Below are 22,273 nucleotides of genomic sequence, written 5' to 3' on the forward strand. Positions count from 1 at the left end.
AACAACAAAGTTAGAGGCCTAAGAAGATAAGGAAGTAGGTAACAGGAAAGATGAAAAGAATAATATTAATACAGCCTTACTAAGTGCTTTGACAGTAACAACTTAGAAGTAACAACTTCTATTTTCCAGCAAATCACACATTGTTGGGTTGTGGCTAGGAGAGTAAGGTTTCTATCCAGGTAGTCCCCAGCTTATGACCACAATTGAGCTGGCCATTTCAGTTATGCAAGACGGTTGTTAGGTGAGTTTTGCCTCACTTTACAACCTTTCTTGCCACCGTTGTTAAGGGAATCACTGCCGTTTGTAACCCGGTTGTTAAGCGAATCTTGACTCCGCCATTGATGTGGCTTGTCAGGAGGTTGCAAAAGGGGATCACCCAAGCGCCCCAATTTTGATCATGTGATTCTGCAAAGGTCACAACTGGGAAAAACGGCCGTAATTCACTTTTTCCACTGCCGCTGTAGCTTTGAATGGTCACCAAATTAATGGCTGTTAATATCATGGCCTACAGTGATGGCGGAAACATTGCATGTGTGCGCGCGGGCCCTCGTCGGGGCAGTGCTCCAGAAAAGCCAAACTTCCAGGTTCTGGCGCTCATGCGCACGCGACAATCAGCTGGCTGGCACACATGCGCACACTGGTTTTCGGCACCGCCGTGTGTACGAAGGACAGCTGATCATCATGTGCGCGCATGCGCGCCAGAAACCCAGAAGACAAACAGGCAAGGTTCCGCATGGCGGGCGACATGGCTTCATGTGCCACTTTGGGCACACGCATGCCATAGGTTCGCCATCACAGGAATAGAATAAGCTGGAAGGGACCTTGGAGGTCTTCTAGTCCAGCCCGCTGACCGAGCAGGAGAACCTATACGATTTCAGACAAGTGGCTGTTTAGACTCTTAAAAAATTCCAGTGTTGGGGCATTCACAACTTCCAAAGGCAAGCTTTTTCCCCACGGATTAATTGCCCTCACTGTCAGGAAATTTATATCTTTATTTCTAGGTTGCTTCTCCCCTTGATTAGTCTCCATCCATTGCTTCTTGTCCTGCCTTCGGGTGCTTTGGAGAATAGCTTGACCCTGATTTATTACCTCCCTGACCAAGCCAGGTTCTACATTTCAGTCCCTTCTCTTTCTTGAATTGTTGGGGTGGGTGAAGAGGACGGAGCAAACAAAGGAAGTGCTAGAAAACAACAACAACAACAACAACAACGGGGCACCTCAAACTGTTCCTGATAAGCCAATCTGATTGTAACGTAAGGAACCAAGAACAACAAAAGCTTCGGGTCGCACACAAATCAACACAAAACAATTTCATTTGTTTGCTGCTGCTGAGACCCCGGCAGGACGGCATTTCCCAGCCAGCTACAAACAAACAGGACATTATACAGTAAATAAGTTTTATTTGTTCTCTCCCCCTCCGTCCCGTCCCCCCCCCCAAGAGAAAAAAAAAAAGAAACGAGAAGAAAGATAACGAGATTTGATGACTGGTCAACAATAGTGTGACCGAAAGAGCTTGCGGTTCACAGGAAGTCGATCGGACTAACTGGCTGGTCACACGGCAGACTCACAAGTTGTGGTATTTTAGGAGGAAGGGGGGGGGGTTGGGTTGGGTTACTCCATCGTGGCAAAACTTCCATGCTGGCAAAAAAATCTAATACAGGTAGTCCTCGATTTACGGCCACAACGTATGGTCCAAATTTCTTCTTTTTTTAATAATATTTTATTTTTTATTTTTCCCATTGTGGACAGTGCATTGACTGGGTCAAGTCTTTCTTTTTTAAACAACGTTAACAATAATAACACAAATAGCGACTTCCAACTTCAACAATACTAGTCTCATTTCATATTCCTTTTACATTGTCCCATTAGTTCATTAAATAACATTTCTTTGCAACCTGCATTTGTTATCCCTTTCTAAGTGTTATCATTCAGTATATTTTAAAATCACTCATTATTCCACCACATCAATATTCCAAATGTGGGGGATTACTAATGACACCAATTATTAACAATATTCAACCCATCCCGGGAGTGTATCTCAAAGCCCCCACCATTTCTAATCCTTAATATTTTAAATTCGCAATATATTTTAGCACGCTGTTAGTATTTTTGTATTTGTATTTGTATTTATTTAGCATTTATAGGCCGCCCTTTTCCCTGAGGGGACTCAGGGCGGCTTACAATAGTAAGGGAAAGGGGGTGAAAGACAAATTACAGAGAAAAAAATGTGAGATAACTAAAAAGTACTAAAACACAACATTCACTCAGCATTCGGGAGGGGCAATAAAATTTATCCCCAGGCCTGACGGGCTAGCCAGATCTTGAGTGCTGTACGGAAGGCCTGGACTGTGGTCAGGGTACGAATCTCCACGGAGAGATTGTTCCATAGCGTCGGAGCAGCAACTGAGAAGGCTCTCCTCCGGGTGGTCGCCAGTCGGCACTGACTGGCGGATGGAATACGGAGGAGGCCCGCTCTATGCGATCTGATGGGACGCAGGGAGGTTATTGGCAGAAGGCGGTCTCTCAGATAATCAGATCCACTACCATGGAGCGCTTTATGGGTGGTAAGTAAGACCTTGAATTGCACCCGGAGATCCACAGGCAGCCAGCGCAGCTCGCGGAGGATAGGTGTTATGTGGGCGAACCGAGGTGCGCCCACGATCACTCGCGCGGCCGCGTTCTGTACTAGCTGAAGTCTCCGGGTGCTCTTCAAGGGCAGCCCCATGTAGAGCACATTGCAGTATTCCAGCTTAGAGATCACAAGGGCTCGAGTGACTGTCGTGAGAGCCTCCCGATTCAGGTAGGGCCGCAACTGGCGCACCAGGCGAACCTGGGCAAATGCCCCCCTGGTCACAGCTGATAGATGGTGATCAAAACTCAGCTGTGGATCCAGGAGGACTCCCAAGTTGCGGACCCTATCTGAGGGGTATAAGTTTTGTCCCCCCAGCCTGATTGATGGTACGGTGGTCAAATTATTGGGAGGAAAACACAACAGCCACTCGGTCTTGTCTGGGTTGAGCACCAGTTTGTTTGCTCTTATAGTATTAACAATACAGCTGAATTACCTACTCTAAAATTACCATCTACTAATGGTATGATATTTTCCCATTTTATTCATGTATGCTCTCATTATCCATCCTCTCGTCTTTCTAAAATCCCATCATCATTTCTAACGTGACCCGACAAAAGGGCGAACGACAAAACCGCGCCCAACTAAACTGCATCGCTAAAACTGCGATGTCATCAACGCACCGACAAAAGCGCGCTGACAACAGCGCGGAAACAGAAGGACTCTTTACAATAGCGCGTCGACAGAAAGCCGATTTAACTTAAGGTAAGGGTTAGGTTTAGGGTTAGGTTTAGGGTTCGGTTTAGCGTTACGTTTAGGGTTAGGTTTAGCGTTATGTTTACAGTTAGGTTTAGCGTTATGTTTTGGGTTAGGGTTAGCGTTACGTTTAGGTTTAGTTTTACAGCGCACTTCTGTCGCCGCGCTGTTGTCGGCGTGATTCAGCGCTCATTCGTCGGAGCGCTTTAGAACACGCGGTTTTGTCACCATGGTTTAGTCGGGCGCGGTTTTGTCGTTCGCCCTTTTGTCGGTGAACCCATTTCTAAAATCCCATCACAGAGCCCCACATTTTTGTTGCCAAGCGAGAAAGTTGTTAAGTGAATCACTGCCGTTGATAAGTTAAGTAACATGTTTGTTAAGTAAATCTGGCTTCCCCATTTGCTTGTCAGAAGGTTGCAAAAGGAGCCCGGGACACTGGAACCGTCATAAATATGAGACAACTGCCAAGTGCCTGAATTTTGATCATGTGACCATGGCGATGCCGCAGCGGTCGTAAGTGTGAAAAACGGTCATAAGTCTCCTTTTTTCAGTGCCGTTGTAACTTTGAACGATTGCTAAGTACACTGTTGTATGTCGAGGACTACCTGAAGCCCTCGACTTACAATGGTTCATTTAATGACCATCCAACGTCACAACCGCACTGAAAAAAAAAGAGACTTATAACCGTTTTTCACACTTACAACGGCCGCAGCATCCCCAGGGTCACATGATCAAAATTCAGACACTTGGCAAATGACTCACATTTACGACGGTTGCAATGTCTGGGGGGAGTCATGTGATCACATTTTGTAACCTTCCGACAATCCAAGTCGACGGGAAACCGCATTTACTTAACCACGCTATTAATTTAACAACTGCACTGATTCGCTTAGCAAACGAGATACCATTTTGGGCTTGTTTGTGGTCGTAAATCAAGGACCAACTGTAACTTTTTGGGTGGTGGTGCGCGGAATCTATTATACATATTTGAATGGTTGCTAAGCAACCGGTCATAAGCCGAGGACTACCTCCACAGGCGTTGTCCAGCTTAAGACCCTGTTCCGTCGTGCCTCAACGGTTAAAAAGGGGACAATATTTTGGGGAATTGATGAAAAACCCTTCACCACGGGGAGAGCAAGGCCGAAACTCAAAACATGGATGTGATCCCATGACACGCGGAAAGCGGGACTGATTTTTTTGGACGATATGCCAATTTTAGAATTTACACTTGGGATTCCCCAGCCTTCCGGCCTGAAAAGCTGCAAAGAATTGGGCTATTAATGTCCAGCTTTTGTTCAATAGTGCAGAAACGGGACTCCGTGTTGCCAAGGCTTGATTTATGCATCTTCGGAGACTGACGTCTTTTTCATTCATGCCTTTGTTTTAATTCAAAAGAGGTCAGTGCCAGCAAGTATAATTTTGGGAAATGCTGAAGGTGCTTTAATTATGGAATTTTCTGACACAAGTTATTATTATTATTTTTTTAAATTTGGTTGGGAGCTTTTCAACAAAGTTTTGGATTAATCTATACATAAGTGAACCTGCCTTTCCACAATTGACTTCGCTGGTTGAAAGCTGTTGAATGCCAGTTGCCAAGTGCCCGGATTTGATCACGTGACCATGGTCGTTAAGTGTGAAAACCGACAATTAACACACTAGTCTCAGCATTTGGATCCCAATATCAGAACGAAAAGTTTTAAGTCGCAGGGATGTGAATCATGCTGCATATTTCATAACTTGGCCTCAGCGAAAATGCTGAACTGCACGTAATCCTGCCAGTTACAGAAAACACTGGGTGGCAGATCATTTTTCTCCAATTAGTTGTGCAACATTTATATTGTAAGATAAAGAGAAAGGTAAAGGTTCCCTTTGCACATATGTGCTAGTTGTTCCCAGCTCTTGTTTCAAAGCCGAAGCAAATGCTGTCCGAAGACGTCTTTCTTCTCTCCATGATTAGTTTCCACCCATTGTTTCTTGTTCTGCCCTCAGGTACTTTGGAGAATAGCTTGACTCCCTCTTCTTTGTGGCAACCCCTGAGATATTGGAAGACTGCTATCATGGCTCCCCTGGTCCTCCTTTTCATTAAACTAGACATACCCAGTTCCTGCAACCGTTCTTCATGTTTTAGTCTCCAGTCCCCTAATCATCTTGGTTGCTCTTCTCTGCTCTCTTTCTACCTTATAAACTTAATAACAGAATAACGGAGTTGGAAGGGACCTTAGAGGTCTTCTAGTCCAACCCCCTGCTCAAGCATGAGACCCTGTGCCATTTCAGACAAATGGCTATCCAACATCTTCTTAAGGACTTCCAGTGTTGGGGCATTCACAACTTCTGGAGGCAACTTCTGTTCCACTGATTAATTGTTCTAACTGTGAGGAAATTCCTCCTAAGTTCTAGGTTGCTTCTCTCCTTGATTAGTTTCCACCCATTGCTTCTTGTTCTACCCTCAGGTGCTTTGGAGAATAGCTTGACTCCCTCTTCTTTGTGGCAACCCCTGAGATATTGGAAGACTGCTATCATGTCTCCCCTGGTCCTTCTTTTCATTAAACTAGACATATCCAGTTCCTGCAACCGTTCTTCATATGTTTTAGCCTCCAGTCCCCTAATCCTCTTTGTTGCTCTTCTCTGTACTCTTTCCAGAGTCTCCACATCTTTTCTACATCGTGGTGACCAAAACTGAATGCAGGATTCCAACTTCCATCATTTCCATCCGTTTCTTCTTCTCCTGCCTTCCAAATGTTATGGAGAATGCACATTGTCCTCAACTTACAAAGTTCATTTACTGACCGTTTGAAGTTACAATAGCACTGAAAAGCGACTTAGGGCCGTTTTTCACACTTAACGACCATTGAAGGCAACCATGGGGTCATGTGATTAAAATTCGACCGCTTTAGTAACTGGTTCAAGATGTTGACTGGTTCACTTGATCCCCTTTTGCGACTTCTGACCAGCCAACTCAACGGGAAAGCCAGATTCACTTAACAACCATGTTGCTAATTGAACAACTGCAGTGTTTTACTTAATAACTGTGGCAGGGAAGGTCGTGAAATGCCAATTGTACAATTGTCTTGCTTAGTAACCAAAATTTTGGTCATAAACAGGGGTGGGCTGTGGGTTCGCCTGGGTTCGGGCGATCCTCTAGTTAAGGATCTGCCTAGTTCAGCGAACCGGCAAATCCCACCCCTGGCTGGCCCCACCCACTGCTGCCATTATGACCGGTTCAGTGCCAGAAAAATTTTGTGCGCTCCGTCCGTGTGCGCACGGTCTGCGCATGTGCACAACATTAAAAAAGGGGGGGAAATAACATTTTTTCAATGAAGATTGTTCTGCGCATGTGCAGAACAACAAATCAAGATGGCGCTGCCGAGGATAGAACCAGTACGGTCATGGGTCCGTCAGAGCTACTACCTATTCGGCTGCACCGTACCGTACTGGTAGGAACCCACCTCTGCACCCCGCCCTCCCAGGAGTCTCCATGCGGCCAGTTTGGGATGCCAGGTAAATACAAGGCCTGCGCAGAGGCTCTTGGAGGGCGAAAAATGGGCTTCCTGGAACAGTGGTAGGTTTTGGATCCCGTTGCAACTGGTGCGATGCAACAAGGCCGGGTGCCCACCACATGAGCGCACGCAGCATGCGCATTCATCCTTACTGGCCACGACGCTCTGCGATGCCTCCGCGATGCTCCAGCTGCTCGGCGGAGCATCGTGCAGGCGCCGTGTCCTCCATGCACCTGCGTGGAAGTCCCAAAAACATCAAATACCGGTAAGGAGCACGGGCGGGCGGTCCTCCCGGCAGGCACCGTAACCCACCACTGTCCCGGAAGTTACGGAAGGCTGAAAACAGGCCCATTTCTGGCGTACGGAGGCTCCCTGGAGCCCGGAGGAGGCTGTTTTTGCCCTCCCGGAGGCTCGACGAAAACCTCCAGAGCCCAGGGAAGGCAAAAACTCCCTTCCCCTGCCGTGGTGCAGGAGGCCAACTAGGCCACACCCACCATGCCCACCCAGCAACCGAGCAGAGAACCAAATTGTGAAAATTTTTGAAGCCCACTCCTGGTTGTAATTTGAGGACTATCGGTAGGCTGGGCTTCGAACGTGACATGTGAAATTAAACGCAGCATACGCAACCTTGAACCAATTCTAGGTGACTAGAGAAAGATTAACTAAGTTCCTCCAGGAGCGTTGGCAGAGAAAGAACTGCAATAGTGACTCACTCCTGGCCATTAGCCAAGCCCTCCCTCTCCCAAATAAGGGAATGCATTAATTCTGGTTTTTTTTTCCCCCTTAAGCATTACATCACCGCTTGTACCCTTGACATATGCAGCATTATTTAAGTTAGCCGTGCCTTGCACTCAATCCGTCATTCGGGGATGTCAGCCAGAACTAAAAAATCCAATATTGAAGGCAGACCGATTAATCAGTTTTATTATATAACAGTGGGCTCTGTGGGCGTTAAAGTGTTAAAATAAGGTCATCCAGGAGGCAAGGGATAAATTCTCGAAATGAGATTTATACGGAATATGGAATACCAGGAAGGGGCGAAGAAAGGAACAGCATCCTATGAAGCAACGCAGCACCTCTGAAAAAGAGGAAAAAAACAAACGCCCACCTTTTGAGTAAGCACGATACATTAAAAGGGAATAAAAGCAGCGTAGAGAATGCTTCGTCTGCAGGAGGAATCGCAGAAGACGGCGTAAAGATGAAGCACCCGGGTGAGAAAGTGGTGAGAAAGACGCAGACGCCGCCAGGCCTCGAAGCGCTCAAAAGCGCCTTTTCCACATCAAGGGGACAAGAAAGATGGCAGCCATAAAAAGCGACAGAGAGAGATTTGCGGGAATCCAGAACCTGCCAACTTTTGTACGGCACTGAAATCACAAAAGACCAGGCTGGCAAGATCTGCCATAGAGTAAAAACAAGGAGGCAGGGTTGAAATTTTAAGTAGCCACATTTGAATTCATTCTTACACACAGTCGAGGCTTTGGTTTGGGAAAATCTCCTCTTTTTTTTAGCATTTTGAAGGGTTTTTTTTAGTTAAGTGGTCCCCCAACCAGCGATGGGATTCTAAAATGTTAGCAACCAGTTCTCTGCCTGGGTTGCTGGGTGGGCGCGGCCATCCTGGAGGCTCGGGAAAGTTTTTGGAGGCTTGGGAGAGTGAAAATGTCCCCTCCCCCCGCTGTGGTGCCAGAGGCCGAGGGGGCATGGCCTACTTAGCCTCCTGCACCACGATGTGTGTGAGGGGGGGGATGTTTTCTCCCTCCGCAGGCTCCAGAAGCTTCCCCGAGTCTCCAGGAGCGTGAAAACGGCCTCACCTGGGCTCCGGAGGCCATCTGGAAGTTGGAAACAGGCCTGTTTTCAGACTTCCAGAAGGACCGATTTTTGCCCTCCCAGGCCCTCCGCGCGGCCCCTGCACTTACCTGGCATCCAAAACGGGCCGTGTAGAGACTCCTGGGAAGGGTGGGGTGGAGAGGGTCAATGGCTCCTTCCAACTACCAGTTCGCCCAAACCAGTGCGAACCGGCTGAATCCCACCACTGTCCACAACACACACACACACACACACACGGGCCACAACCCACTACCAGGCTGAGACCTGTTTGAAACTGGGCCACGGGAGAGATGGGCACGCCTGTGTGCGTGAAGTTCCACTCGCGTCAGCGGCGGACAAGCGTGAACCTGTTTGTGTGCAAAGTTCCACTCGTGTGAGTGGAGGACGTTTGTGCTCGCCCACGAAACTCCATTCACATAAATGATGCTTTGCACCCTCCGTACACGAGTGGAGCTTCATGCGTGAGTGCACGTGACCTTTATTTGTGCGCGAAGTTATACTTGAGCGAGCGTAAGGTCAGTGTGCCCACCACTCCCACAAATGGAGCTCTGCATGTTAAGTGTGCATCTGCCACTCTCACACAAATACACACACACCCTTGGGGAGTGTTCTGGTCCTACTCCCTGTTCAAACAAGAGACCCTGTGCCCATTCCAGACAAACGTTTGTCCAATTTCACCTTAAAAATCTCCACTGATGGAGCACCCACAACCTCTGGAGAATGATGAACCCCGAAAACGGGACTTACTATCCACCATAGCTGCCGTGATTGAGCAATCTAATAGATGGTCTACTCAGATATCCAGGAACAGCTTTGAGAAAGTATTCACAGAGGCCTCATCAGAGCCTTCCCCAGACTCCAGGACTGGCCCATGTTCCTCCCCAACCTCCTCACTGAATCAGTTCCTAAGACAGGAGTTGTCATTTGTTTCGGTAATTTGCTCACTACCCAATTTGCAACATCCACTGATGCTACAGAACTCGTCTTATGGCAAGAATGGGCCATAAGTGGGGGGAGATCTGACTTGAAAAAAAATAAATCTACTAGATTACTAGGGGCCTCAATGGCTCAGTGGTTAAAGAAGCTGAGCTTGTTAGCTGGAGAGCTGATAGCCTGGGATTGAGACCCAGCGCTGGGCGATGGGGTGAGCTCCCCGTTCCCTTGCTCCAGCTCCTGCCCAGCTCGCAGTTCAAAAGCACACAAATGCGAGTAGATAAATAGGTACCACTTTGGTGAGAAGGTTAACTATGTTCTGTACCTTTGGCGTATAGCCATGCTGGCCACATCACACATGACGGACACATGACGGAGAATGCTGGCTCTTTTCACTAAGAAACTTAATTTTACAGCCGTTACGGTGTCCCAAGGTCATGTGACAAAGCAAAATCAACGGGGAAGCCAGATCCACTTAACAACGGTGTGACTATCTTATCAACTGCAGTGATTCGCTTAACAACTGTGGCAAGGAAGGTCGTAAAACGGGGTGAATCTCCGTTAAGAAAGGCCTCACTGAACAAGCATAAACTTTGGGCTCCATTGAGGTCGCAAGTTGAGGACTACCTGTAACAGAAAATTGAATTTTAGAGTCATCAGCCCACGGAGTTGTTTACTTGGTTTTTTTTTTAATTCCCAAAAAGAGTTTTTTAATATTTTGCCCTGTTGATGTTTTTCTAACGCTTGGAAAACCACCCAAGGTTTCTCGGTGCGTGGGTGGGCTTAAAATGTAAACAAAATTACCTCATGATGTTCCCTCGTAACCGTTTGCTGGGGTGTGGACTGCATTTGAAAACCTGGTCACCGCAAAACCAGTTGGCCCACTCCGCTTTCGCGACGGAAGGCTTAAATAAATAAAGGCCGGTCCTTGGAAATACCTGCTCTGCTCACCTGGCGAAATACAAGAATTCCACCGTGCCACTTCTAAACCACGTGGGCCGTGTTGTTTTCTTTGCCATTAGCTCAACCGTCGCCTGCATGTGCCATGCACTTAAATGCCCACGTAACACCAGCCGATGAGCTAATTGAGATGTTTAATCGGCTTTCAGGTTAAGAATGAGGGAGGCTAGGCTGGACGGCAATGCTACTCTGAGGAGGAAAGAATTTGGGCAGATTATGTAACAGCTTCAGTTGCGTCAGGGTTGAGTCTTGGCTTTCTTTCGCCAGCACCTGGGCCTTCGTGGTCCAGACCTCGAATGGAAATCTGATGGTTCCCCAAAATTCAGAATGGAACTCCGATGGCTTCTCAAAATTCAGAATGGAAATCTGACGGCTTCCCAAAATTGAGAATGGAAATCCGATGGCTTTCCAAAATTCAGAATGGAAATCCGACGGCTTTCCAAAATTCAGAATGGAAATCCGACGGCTTTCCAAAATTTAGAATGGAAATCCGACGACTTCCCAAAATTCAGAATGGAAATCCGACGGCTTCCCAAAATTCAGAATGGAAATCCGACGGCTTCCCAAAATTCAGAATGGAAATCCGACGGTTTTCCAAAATTCAGAATGGAAATCTGATGGCTTCCCCAAATTCAGAATGGAAATCCGACGGCTTTCCAAAATTCAGAATGGAAATCCGACGGCTTTCCAAAATTCAGAATGGAAATCCGACGGCTTTCCAAAATTCAGAATGGAAATCCGACGGCTTTCCAAAATTCAGAATGGAAATCCGATGGCTTCCCAAAAAGATGCCAGCAGTGTGTGGCAGCAGCCGAAAAAGCTAATACAATCCTTGGCTGTATAAACAGAGGCATAGAATCAACATCACGAGGAGAGTTAGTACTTTATAAAGCTTTAGTAAGACCTCACCTAGAACACTGCACCCACTTTTGGTCACATTACACAAAAGATGTTGAGACTTTGCAAAAAGTGCAGAGAAGAGCATCTAAGATGATAAAAGCCTTGGAGAAAAAAACATATGAAGAACAGCTGCAGGATTTGGGATTGGTTAGACTAGAGAAAAGGAGGACTAGGGGAAGACATGAAAGCAGTATTCCAATATTTGTGGGGCTGCCACAGAGAGGAGAGGGTCAACTTATTTTCCAAAGCACCAGAATGCAATAATGGATGGAAACTAACCAAGCAGAGAAGCAACCTGGTATTAAGGAGAAACTTCCTAATACTGAGAACAATTAATCAGTGGAACAACTTGCCTCCAGAAGTTGTGAGTGGAAGTTTTAAAGAAGAGGTTGGACAACCATTTGCCTGAAATAGAATAGAATAGAATAGAATTTTATTATTTGTATGCCGCCCTTCTCCGGGAGGACTCAAGGCGGCGAACAATTCAAGGGGGAAAAAGGGGGAACATAAAAGACAAAATACAAATAATAAAAGTAGACAACAGTCGCACAACCATACATGTCGAGAGGGGAGGGAACTCATCACCCCCAGGCCTGCTGGCAAAGCCAGGTTTTGATGGCTTTTCGGAAGGCCTGGAGAGAGGTGAGGGTCCGCATCCCTGCGGGGAGTTCATTCCAGAGGGCCGGAGCTGCCACAGAGAAGGCCCTCCCCTGGGTAATAGCCAGGTGGCATTGGCTGGTAGATGGCACCCAGAGGAGGCCAACCCTGTGAGATCTAATGGGTCTGTGGGAGGTAATTGGCAGCAGGCGGTCTCTCAAATGTTTTAGGGTTTCCTGCCAAAGCAGGGGGTTGGACTAGAAGACCTCCAAGGTCCCTTCCAACTCTCCTCTCCTCTATTCTATTCGTCAATGGGGAAGCTGGGATTCACCATGCTAACAGCTTAACAGCCACAGGGATCCACTTAACAAGAAAGGCCGTACAATTGGGCAAAATTCCCTGAGCGACGTCTTCTTAGCGATGGAAACTTTCGGGTTCCCTTATAGGTCGTACGTTGAGGACTCTCTGTACACAAAACTGCAAATTTCAGAAGCAAAGAGCTGGTTCCTGCCGCCTTTATTTTTTAAAAAAAACAAGCGATAAAAAGATGAAAAAAAGAAAAACAAGGAAAACCAGGCTGATCAACAATTTGGATATATGATGAGCCACTTTCTCACCGCAAAAGGCAGAGCCGACAGATTCCCCCACACCTCACCCTGGGATTGTTTACAGAATATTAAACAAAACAAAAAACAAAAAAAGGAGTTTTCTAGCACAGGGGAAAAGCTGCGGCTTAGCAGAATAACTATTTCTTTGTGCACAGAAGGTGCTGGATTTAATCCTTGGCCTCTTCGGGATGGGAAAGATCTCCGTTTGGAAATCACTACCTTGTGGATTTTTTGGGTCCCTGTTAAACGAGAGGTTACTCATTTCTTGAGGAATCTCACGTGAAGCTGTCAAAATGTGGGAGGAAGCTGCCAATAATACCAAGCACAATCTTAAGTGTCCTGTCCTAGGTCTTTAGGGACGAGGGTGGCTCAGCGGCTAAGATGCTGAGCTTGTCGATCGGAAAGGCCGGCAATTCGGCAGTTCGAATCCCTAGTGCTGTGTAAACGAGTGAGCTCCCATTACTTGTCCCAGCTTCTGCCAGCCTAGCAGTTGGAAAGCATGTAAAAAATGCAAGTAGAAAAATAGGAACCACCTTTGGTGGGAAGGTAACAGCGTTCCGTGCGCCTTTGGCATTGAGTCATGCCGGCCACATGACCACGGAGACGTCTTCGGACAGCGCTGGCTCTTCGGCTTTGAAACAGAGATGAGCACCGCCCCCTAGAGTTGGGAACAACTAGCACATATGTGCGAGGGGAACCTTTACCTTCACCTGGATCTTTGTCGTGCAACGTTAAAGCAGAGTATAAAGGAGAAGAAGAGGGGATGTCAAGGTGCAACTTACAACTGTATTTATACAACAAGTTGGACAAGACCCGCTCAAAAGTAGTAACTCTGAGGGGGACCTTAAAAGTCCTAGTGGACGATCACTTAAAGACAAGCCAGCCATGTGGCAGCAGCCTTAAAGACTAATACAATCCTTGCTTGTATAAACCGAGGCAGAGAATTAAAATGACGCGAAGGATTAGTATGGCTTTATAAAGCCTTAGTAAGGCCACACCTGGAATGCTGCATCCAGCATTCACGTTACAAAAAGGATGTTGAGACTTTGGAAAAAGTGCAGAGAAGAGCAACAAAGATAATTAGGGGACTGGAGAGTAAAACATATGAAGAACGGCTGCAGGTTTTGGGTCTGGCTAGTTCGGTAAGGCCACCCTTGGAATATGGCATTCAGTTTTGGTCACCACGATGTAGAAAAGATGTGGAGACTCTGGAAAGAGTGCAGAGAAGAGCAACAAAGATAATTAGGGGACTGGAGACTAAAACCTATGAAGAACGGTTGCAGGAACTGGGTATGTCTAGTTTAATGAAAAGAAGAACCAAGGGAGGAACTGGGTATGTCTAGTTTAATGAAAAGAAGGACTAGGGGAGACATGATAGCAGTCTTCCAATATCTCAGGGGCTGCCACAAAGAAGAGGGAATCAAGCTATTCTTGTCCTCAAAAGGACAAGAAGCAATGGGTGGAAACTAATCAAGCAGAGAAGCAACTTAAACTGAGGAGAAATTTCCTGACAGTTAGAACAATGAATCAGTGGAACAGAAGTTGCCTCCAGAAGTTGTGAATGCCCCAACACTGCAAGTCTTTAAGAAGATGTTGGATAGCCGTCTGTCTGAAATGGTATAGGGTTTCCTGCCTAGGCAGGGGGTTGGACTAGAAGACCTCCAAGGTCCCTTCCAACTCTGCTATTGTATTTGTACTCTAAAGAAAAGAATTAGGGGTGACACAATAGCAGTGTTCTATTGTGTTTCCCCAAGAATAAGACAGGGTCTTATTTTCTTTTAACCTCTGAAATAAGCACTTGGCCTTATTTATGGGGAGGTCTTATTTTTGAGGTGCAGGAGGTGGTGAGCGTGGTCACCTCATGCTGTGTTGCAATATTTTCGGGGAGGACTTATTTTTAGGGGAGAACTTATTTTACTGCATGCGATTGGGCTTATTATCCGGGGTGGTCTTATTTTGGGGCGAAAGAGGCAGGAGAGAGAACTTCCAGTCTTGGAGCACCGGCAACTTCTGGAGGCAAGTTGTTCCACTGATTTACTTGTTCAAACTGTTAGGAAATTTGCCTTTAGTTCCAGGTTAATTTCTCCTTAGTTCTAGGTTAGATCTCCTAGTACAAGCTGGCTTGCTTCAATGAGGACCAGCAGAGGTGGGTTCCTACCGGTTCAGGTGAACTGGTAGTAACTTGGCGGCCTGCGTCGCTGGAATCGGCAGCGACCCATGCCTGCCACGCTCCCTTGAACCGGTTCTCCTAGGGGACCGCCATCTTGTTTTTTCAGTTCTGTACATGGGCAGAACAACTTTCAGTAAAAATATTTTTTTTCATTTTTTAAGGTTTTGCACATGCGCAGATCTTATTTGCAAATGTGCATGCACGCATAGCATGCGTCTGTCGTGCATGTGAGCAAAGCGTTTGTCCACACAATTTTCGAGGCACCGAACTGGCAGCGATCCATCCCTGAGGACAAGTCTCATGAACTTGGCAGTTTAATAAACGACTTCCATTCAGATGTCTGGAACCAACATTTTCTCGGTTGCAGGAAAATTCCTGTGCAACAAGGCAGCCCGTTCCCCACCCCCACCCCCGTGGCTTTACAGGCATGTCAGGGCATGATGGAGTTCACCAGTGTGAAAGGAAAATCTTAGAGATTTCCAAGCCGAATTACATCACCTAGGAGTCTTTCCAGACTTAGCGTTGCGCAAGCTGAGCTCTTTATTTGCTGACGTTTCGCAAACTTCGCCGCCCGCTGTTTATCTCCTCGGTGCTTGACATGACTTAGCAAAACGCGGCGGAAGTTTCCACACAGTGCTACGTCGCCCACGCTTATTCAAGAGTCAGCTGGACTTTCTGGGTTTTTTTTCTTGGGACGTTTCGCTTCTCCTCCAAGCAGCATCTTCAGTTCTTGATGGTGGGGAATGGAAGGATTTATATTCCTTGCAGGCAGCTGGTTGTTTGCATCCTTTCTGAGAGTCGTTGAGGCCACTTGGAGGTTTATCTGTAGTAGTACCAGTAGTGGAAATGGGTTTATCCTCACCCACTTGCACTACTCAGGTGACGCTTGGAGGTTTATCTGCGTCCTCAGGGTCTGTTCCACCACAAAACCGCGTTCGACTAAACCGCGCTCGACGAAACCACGTAGCTGACGTCATCACAGCGCGACAACAGTGCGGAGAAAAAAGCACGCTGTAAACGCTAAACCTAAAATTAACCCCTAAACCTAACCCTAACCCCCCTAAACCTAATCCTAAACCTAACCCTAAACCTAACCCTTAACCTAACCCTAAACCTAACCCTTAACCTAACGCTAAACCTAATCCTAACCCTTAACCTAATCCTAAACCTAACCCTAAACCTAACCCTTACCTTAACGTGAATCGGCTTGCTTTCAAAGCGCTATTTAAAGCGCCCTTCTTTCTCTGCGCTCGCTGTTGTCGGCCTGTTGATGACGTCAGCGACGCGGTTTAATCGGGCGCGCTTTAGTCGAGCGCGGTTTTGTCGTGCCACGCTCAGGGTCACCTGAGTAGTGCAAGTAGGTGTGGATAAACCCATTTCCACCACCGGTACTACTACAGATAAACCTCCAAGTGGCCTTGACGACTCTCAAAAAAGAATGCAAATGACCAGCTCTGTCTGCAAGGAGTATAAATCCTTCCCTTCCCCACCATTCATTCAGAGCTGAAGAAGCTTCTTGGATGAGAAGCAAAACGTCATCAAAGAAAAACCAAGGAAGTCCAGTTGTCTCTTGAAAAAAGCACCTTTGGGGCAACCATGACCTGAAGACTGAGAATCTCCACAGACATCTGTCTCCTGCAGCTGTCTAGGGCTTCGGGTTCCTGCTTTTTAAAGTGTTCTGGAGTCTGCAAAGTGCTGGTTTGTGACGCAACATCACAATCCCACCGGGGTGTGTGTGTGTGGAGGGAGGGAAGAAATGTGGCTGTTTTTAGGGGGTTCTAGAGCAGACCACACTTCCCCAGCCTGTCCGGCTTTGCAGAACAGCCGGGGTGGGGTGGGGTGAGAGGAGGGCAGGCACACACACACACCGCTTGCGCAAATGCAGTGAGCTTGCACACAGATGCCCACACTCTCTATAACGCCCATGGCTTGATTCTAAAGGGCTAAAGGTCCGGTTCTAGACTGCTGCTAGATTCAAACTTCAAAGCTGCTCCTGAAGTACTGCACAGCCTTGCTACGCGCTCCTTAAAAGCACGACAAGTTTGGGGACACAACGTTGCTTCAAACATTTTGCTTAAGGACTGGGATTGCGGTGACCTTGAAACAGACGTCAGAACGGATGAACGCTTGATAATTTACATGCAGGTGCATTGCACAGACAGGTGGCTAAGACGCTGAGCCTGTCGATCAAACAGGTCAGCAGTTCAGCGGTTCAAATCCATAGTGCCACGTAACAGAGTGAGCTCCCGTGACTTGTCCCAGCTTCTGCCAACCTAGGAGTTCGAAAGCATGTAAAAATGCAAGTAGAAAAATAGGAACCACCTTTGGTGGGGAGGTAGCAGCGTTCTGTGTGCCTTGGGTGTTGAGTCATGCCGGCCACATGACCACGGAGACGTCTTCAGACAGCGCTGGCCAAAAACAGGCAACCGTTCGAAGCAGCTCTCTTAATGCATCCGATTTACTTATTTTTATTTAGTTTTACTTTATTTATTTTTTAGGCGATGTGGATTTATTGTTTCTAAACAAAATGTATGCAACTCTTTCAAAATGGTTTCAAGAAATTTAAATGAAAGAAAGAAGGAAAGAAAGAAGTAGAAAAGAAGAAGAGAGGAGAGGGATGGAAGAAGGGGAGAAAGAAAGAAACATGGAAGGAAAGGAAGAAAGGAAGAACTAAGGTAGAAAACAAGAAGGAAGAGAGGAGGAGAGGAGACGGATGGAAGAAGGGAAGAAAGGAAGAGTGGTAGAAAAGAAGGAAAGGATGAAAGAAAGAAAAAGAAGGATGGGGGAAGGAGAAAGGAAGGAAAGAAAGGAAGGAAGGGATAAGGGAGGAAGAGAAAGAAAGGAAGGAGGGAGGGAGGGAGGAAGAGAAAGGAAGAGAAAAAAAGAAAGGCTCTTCGGCTTTGAAACAGTGATGAGCACTGCCCCCTAGAGCTGGGAACGACTAGCACATATGTGCGAGGGGAACCTTTACCTTTACATCACACAGAGACCCATCCATTGGAGCATCTCAAAGAGCACTTCAGCCCTGAGCTACAAATATTCTCCTTTATGGGCATCATTGGGAAAAGTTGACTGAGAACCCCAACAAGTGTATAGAAAGAGAGCAAAACCAGCACCCTTCCAGTCCTGATGATGTTCCTTAGCTGGGTAATGAAACGTCTGCAAGGAAACCACCAAGCTCAGAGAGCACCAAGGACCCCTCACTTCAACCCCAATCTATAAATATTATACTTTATGTGTATCATTGGGAAAAGCTGACAGAGCACCGAGAAACCCCACTAATATATAAAACTAGTCAATAACCCAGCATTGCCTGGGGATTTATTTATCCGGGGGCGGGGGGCGGGGGGAATGGCGGCACTAAATGTAACTTCTAATGTTGGATTTTCCCCCTTGCCAGAGGGAATTCCCTTGTAGAGTACTGTGAAGCCGTTACCATGGCAACTCCACTGCACTATACAGTAAAATCCATTTCACGGCAGTACAGTAGAAGCCATTTTAAGGCACAACAGGCTGTATCTTAACAGAACAGCACCTCCTCCGAGGAGTGTTAGGGGTATCTTGGCCCCACAGTATTTGTTTCCGGAGAGTAAGTCATCTGTGTACCAAGTTTGGTAGAAATTGCTCGAGGCGTGCCAGAGTTGGAACATGCACACCCACACGCCCCACCATTTTTATATGCATAGATAATAATAGATGAAAACAAACCCTGCTCCCTTCTAGTCCTGATGATGTTCCCTAGTGGGGTAATGAAACGTTGGCAAGGAAAGCACCAAGCTCAGAGAGCACCAAGGCCCCATTTCCTAAGGAGGCCCAGCACCAGAGGTGGGATACTGCCGGTTCGGACCGGTTCACCCGAACTGGTAGTGGAAATCGTGTCCCGGCTCTATGACCTCCCATTCAGGCACGTTTCCAAGCCAAAGCACATGCGCCCGGACGCTGACGTTTGTGAACCGGTCGGGAAGGTAAGCGAATACCACCCCTGCCCGGCACCCAATTTGACTTACCAATTTGTAACAATACCGGTGTCACCAAAGCTGTCTCCATTGCGTAACAAAATTCCCTGCCAAACATGACCGCGCCGTGCATCACCCATAGCCGCACCGGGATACGGTCTATGGATCCTTCGCTAATCGTCTCTTCTTTGCTCTCGCGCTCCTTTTCGGGTTTCTGGAGCTGAACGCCCGGAAGCTCTTGGACTTGCATAGATTCTGAGTCAGCATTCTGGGGAGCCATTTTCATCACCATAAAAAATACATATATTTATATATCTCTCTATCTATCTATCTATATCTAGCTATATAGATTTAATTTTTTTTCCCTTTTTTTTTTCTCTTTTAAAATCTCTATATAAATAACTCTGTCATCTCTTGCGATAAATTAGGGCGCCTTCTTCCGCTGTTCCTCATGGGGTCCCGATCCTTGTGTGCAAGCAAAATATTTGTAATTTCCCTCGGGAGCAAACGGTGGGTTTTTTTTGGCATCGAATCTTCACAAAGGCTTTCCCAACATTCGGAGAGGAACATCCAACTTATTTGGTAGAAAGAATGGATTTTTTTTTCAACATATGGCTTAGCTGGCTTCCTTGTTTTTCAATTATTTTTTTTTTGCTTACTGGGATCTAGAGTTAAAAATCCATAATTGCCATTCAGTTAATACAAGTTTCATAATGAGAACTGAAGAGGTGCTGAAGTCGTTCCGCTGGCTACACAAAGGTGAAGAGAAGATGCGAATCCCCATCGAGTGGCTGATAAATCTGGAAGCAAAATAAAAAAAGGGGGAAGAAAGAGACAGAGAAAAAAAAAATCAAGTCACGGTTTAAGAGGCAGGTAAGAGAGCTGCCCCGCCTTTCATTCACTAAAAACACCCTTGTGGACTCTCCTGGCCAAAAACAGGCAACCGTTTGAAGCAGCTCTCTTAATGCATCCGATTTACTTATTTTTATTTAGCTTTACTTTATTTTTTTTTAGGCAATGTGGGTTTATTGTTTCTAAAAAAAAATGTATGCAACTCTTTCAAAACGGCTTCGAGAAATTTAAAAGAAAGAAAGAAGGAAGGAGAGAAAGAAAGAAAAAAGTAGAACAGAAGAAGAGAGGAGAGGGATGGAAGAAGGGGAGGAAGAAAGAAAGAAAGAAACATGGAAGGAAAGGAAGAAAGGAAGAAATAAGGTAGAAAACAAGAAGGAAGAGAGGAGGAGAGGAGATGGATGGAAGAAGGGAAGGAGGGAAGAGTAAGGTAGAAAAGGGAAGAAGGAAGAAAAAAGAAAGAAAGAAAGAAAAAGGAGGGAGGGAGGAGAAAGGAAGGAAAGAAGAAAGGAAGGAAGGAGGGAAGGAAGGGATGAAGGAGGAAGGAAGGAAGAGAAAGAAAGGAAGGAGGGAGGAAGAGAGGGAAGGAGGGAGGAAGGAAGAAAAAGGGAGGAAGAGAAAAGAAAGGAACGAAGGAGGGTGGAAGGAAGGAAGGAAGGAAGGAAGGAAGGAAGGAAGGAAGGAAGGAAGGAAGTCCAGCGTTGAGAACATGCTCTGTTTTTTAAATAAAAAGGCTCCAAAGCCTGGGAGAGGAAGACCAGCGATGGGAGTTCTGTCTCCATGGAAAGGATCTTTATCGGATGTACAAAAAGGAGGAACGTTTTTGGACTCCTTGAAAGGTTTCCAACGGTCGTTTTAAGGAACGGGAGAGAAGATCTCTTGCCCCGAACATTTTGCAGATAGTCCGTGACTTATGACCACAACGTTATGTTGCTAAGCGAGACAGCTATTCTGTGAGTTTTGCCTCTTTTCACGACTTTTACTGCCACAGTTGTGAAGAGAATCACTGCCGTTAAGTTAGCATTCACAACTTCAAGAGGTAACGTGTGTGAGTGTGTGTGTATACATATACATACACATTTACATACATATACACACAGACACACAGACAGATATCCATCCATCATCCATCTATCTATCATCTATCTATCTATCATCTACAGTATCTATCATCCATCTATCTATCTATCCATCCATCCATCCATCCATCCATCCATCCACTCACCCACCCACCCACCCACCCACCTATCATCCATCCATCCATCCATCTATCTATCATCTATCTATCCATCATCTACAGTATCTATCATCCATCCATCCATCCATCCATCCATGTCTCTATCATCTATCTATCATGTCTGTCTGTCTGTCTGTCTGTCTGTCTGTCTGTCTGTCTGTCTGTCTATCTATCTATCTATCTATCTATCTATCTATCTATCTATCTATCATCCACCCACCCACCCACCCACCACAAGCTCAGAGAGCACCAAGGACTCCATTCTCCTCCTCCTCTTGTTCAAGAAAACAATAGAGCTCATAACATCAAGGACTCTATAGCCCTCGCCCTCCTCCTCCTCCACTCTGCAAACCCCTCACCCTATTAGCACTGATGATGTTATCTAGTTTGGTAATGAAACGTCTGCAAGAAAACAATCAAGCTCAGAGAGCCTCAAGGGCTCCATAGTCATTGCCTGATTCCTCCTCCTCCTCTCCACAAACCTCACTCCCTTCTAGCACTGATGAAGTTACCCAGTTGGGTAATGAAATGTCTGCAAGAGAGCATCCCAGCTCAGATAGCATCAAAGACCCTTCAGTTCAACCCTCAGCGACAAATATTTTGTCAAAACTCTGTCGCTCCTTCTGGGCATTTCAACCGAGATTCCTGGAAATTGCCATTTTAACCCATATAGAGGGCACCAGACTAGTAAAGACTGAATTCGTTCAATATTTCCTTTCTAGATCAAGCTATATGCTCCAAAGAACAAATGACTAAGAAGGCACTATTAATAGCACCCAATTGATATGCAAAGCCAGCAAATCAATGAGCTGCAGAGGAAACCACAAGGGAATATGAGTAGTTATTATTTTTTTAATAAATCCTTTTGCATTAAAGCATCAATCTTCTCACAAGGATTAGCATAGAATAACAATTTAAATCCAGAATTTGTGACTCACATTTTTTGTTTATTAAAAAATGAAGCTGATTGGGAACATAAACTCTACTCTCACCAGAAATGGCAGAAAATAGTGTTTTTAGGCTTGAAATCTATTGTTATAATAAGCAGGGATGGCGCCACATTTAAAAAAACAAACGAAGCACAATTTGCATAGACCTACTTATTATGCAAGCAACCCTCAACCTTACAACTGTTGTGAAATAATTATTTAGGGATATCTCTTTAAATTCGCTAAGTGTGCTTTACTTTATTCTTAAATTATGTAATCCTGGCATAGGAAAATCTGTTGGTGTGGTCTATGCAGATTTGACAGCGCGTAATCAATCAAGATAGGGTGGATTTGCTAATCACCTTGTCAGCGGTATATTTCCCCTGCAGCTGGCTATCGTTGTGCAAGGCCCAATTAAGATTGTTGATTGCAAGATGATCTCAAGTTGGACACAGGGATAAATATCCCCTTCCCCCACCAGCCTGCCA

General features: G+C 46.1%; 1 protein-coding gene across 1 annotated transcript in view; it reads right to left on the reverse strand.

Moving 5' to 3' along the window:
- The window catches only part of SLC45A4 (solute carrier family 45 member 4), a 98,304-nt gene that overhangs the window by 24,953 nt on the left and 51,078 nt on the right, over positions 1-22,273 (reverse strand). Inside the window, exon 2 of the mRNA XM_032222795.1 lies at positions 18,822-19,570. Within this exon, the coding sequence (XP_032078686.1) occupies positions 18,822-19,062 (241 nt within the window). The 5' untranslated portion in view covers positions 19,063-19,570. The remainder of the gene's footprint in view (positions 1-18,821; positions 19,571-22,273) is intronic.

The sequence above is a fragment of the Thamnophis elegans genome, chromosome 8 (genome assembly GCF_009769535.1).
Source record: "Thamnophis elegans isolate rThaEle1 chromosome 8, rThaEle1.pri, whole genome shotgun sequence".
In the NCBI taxonomy this organism is placed as follows: domain Eukaryota; kingdom Metazoa; phylum Chordata; class Lepidosauria; order Squamata; family Colubridae; genus Thamnophis; species Thamnophis elegans.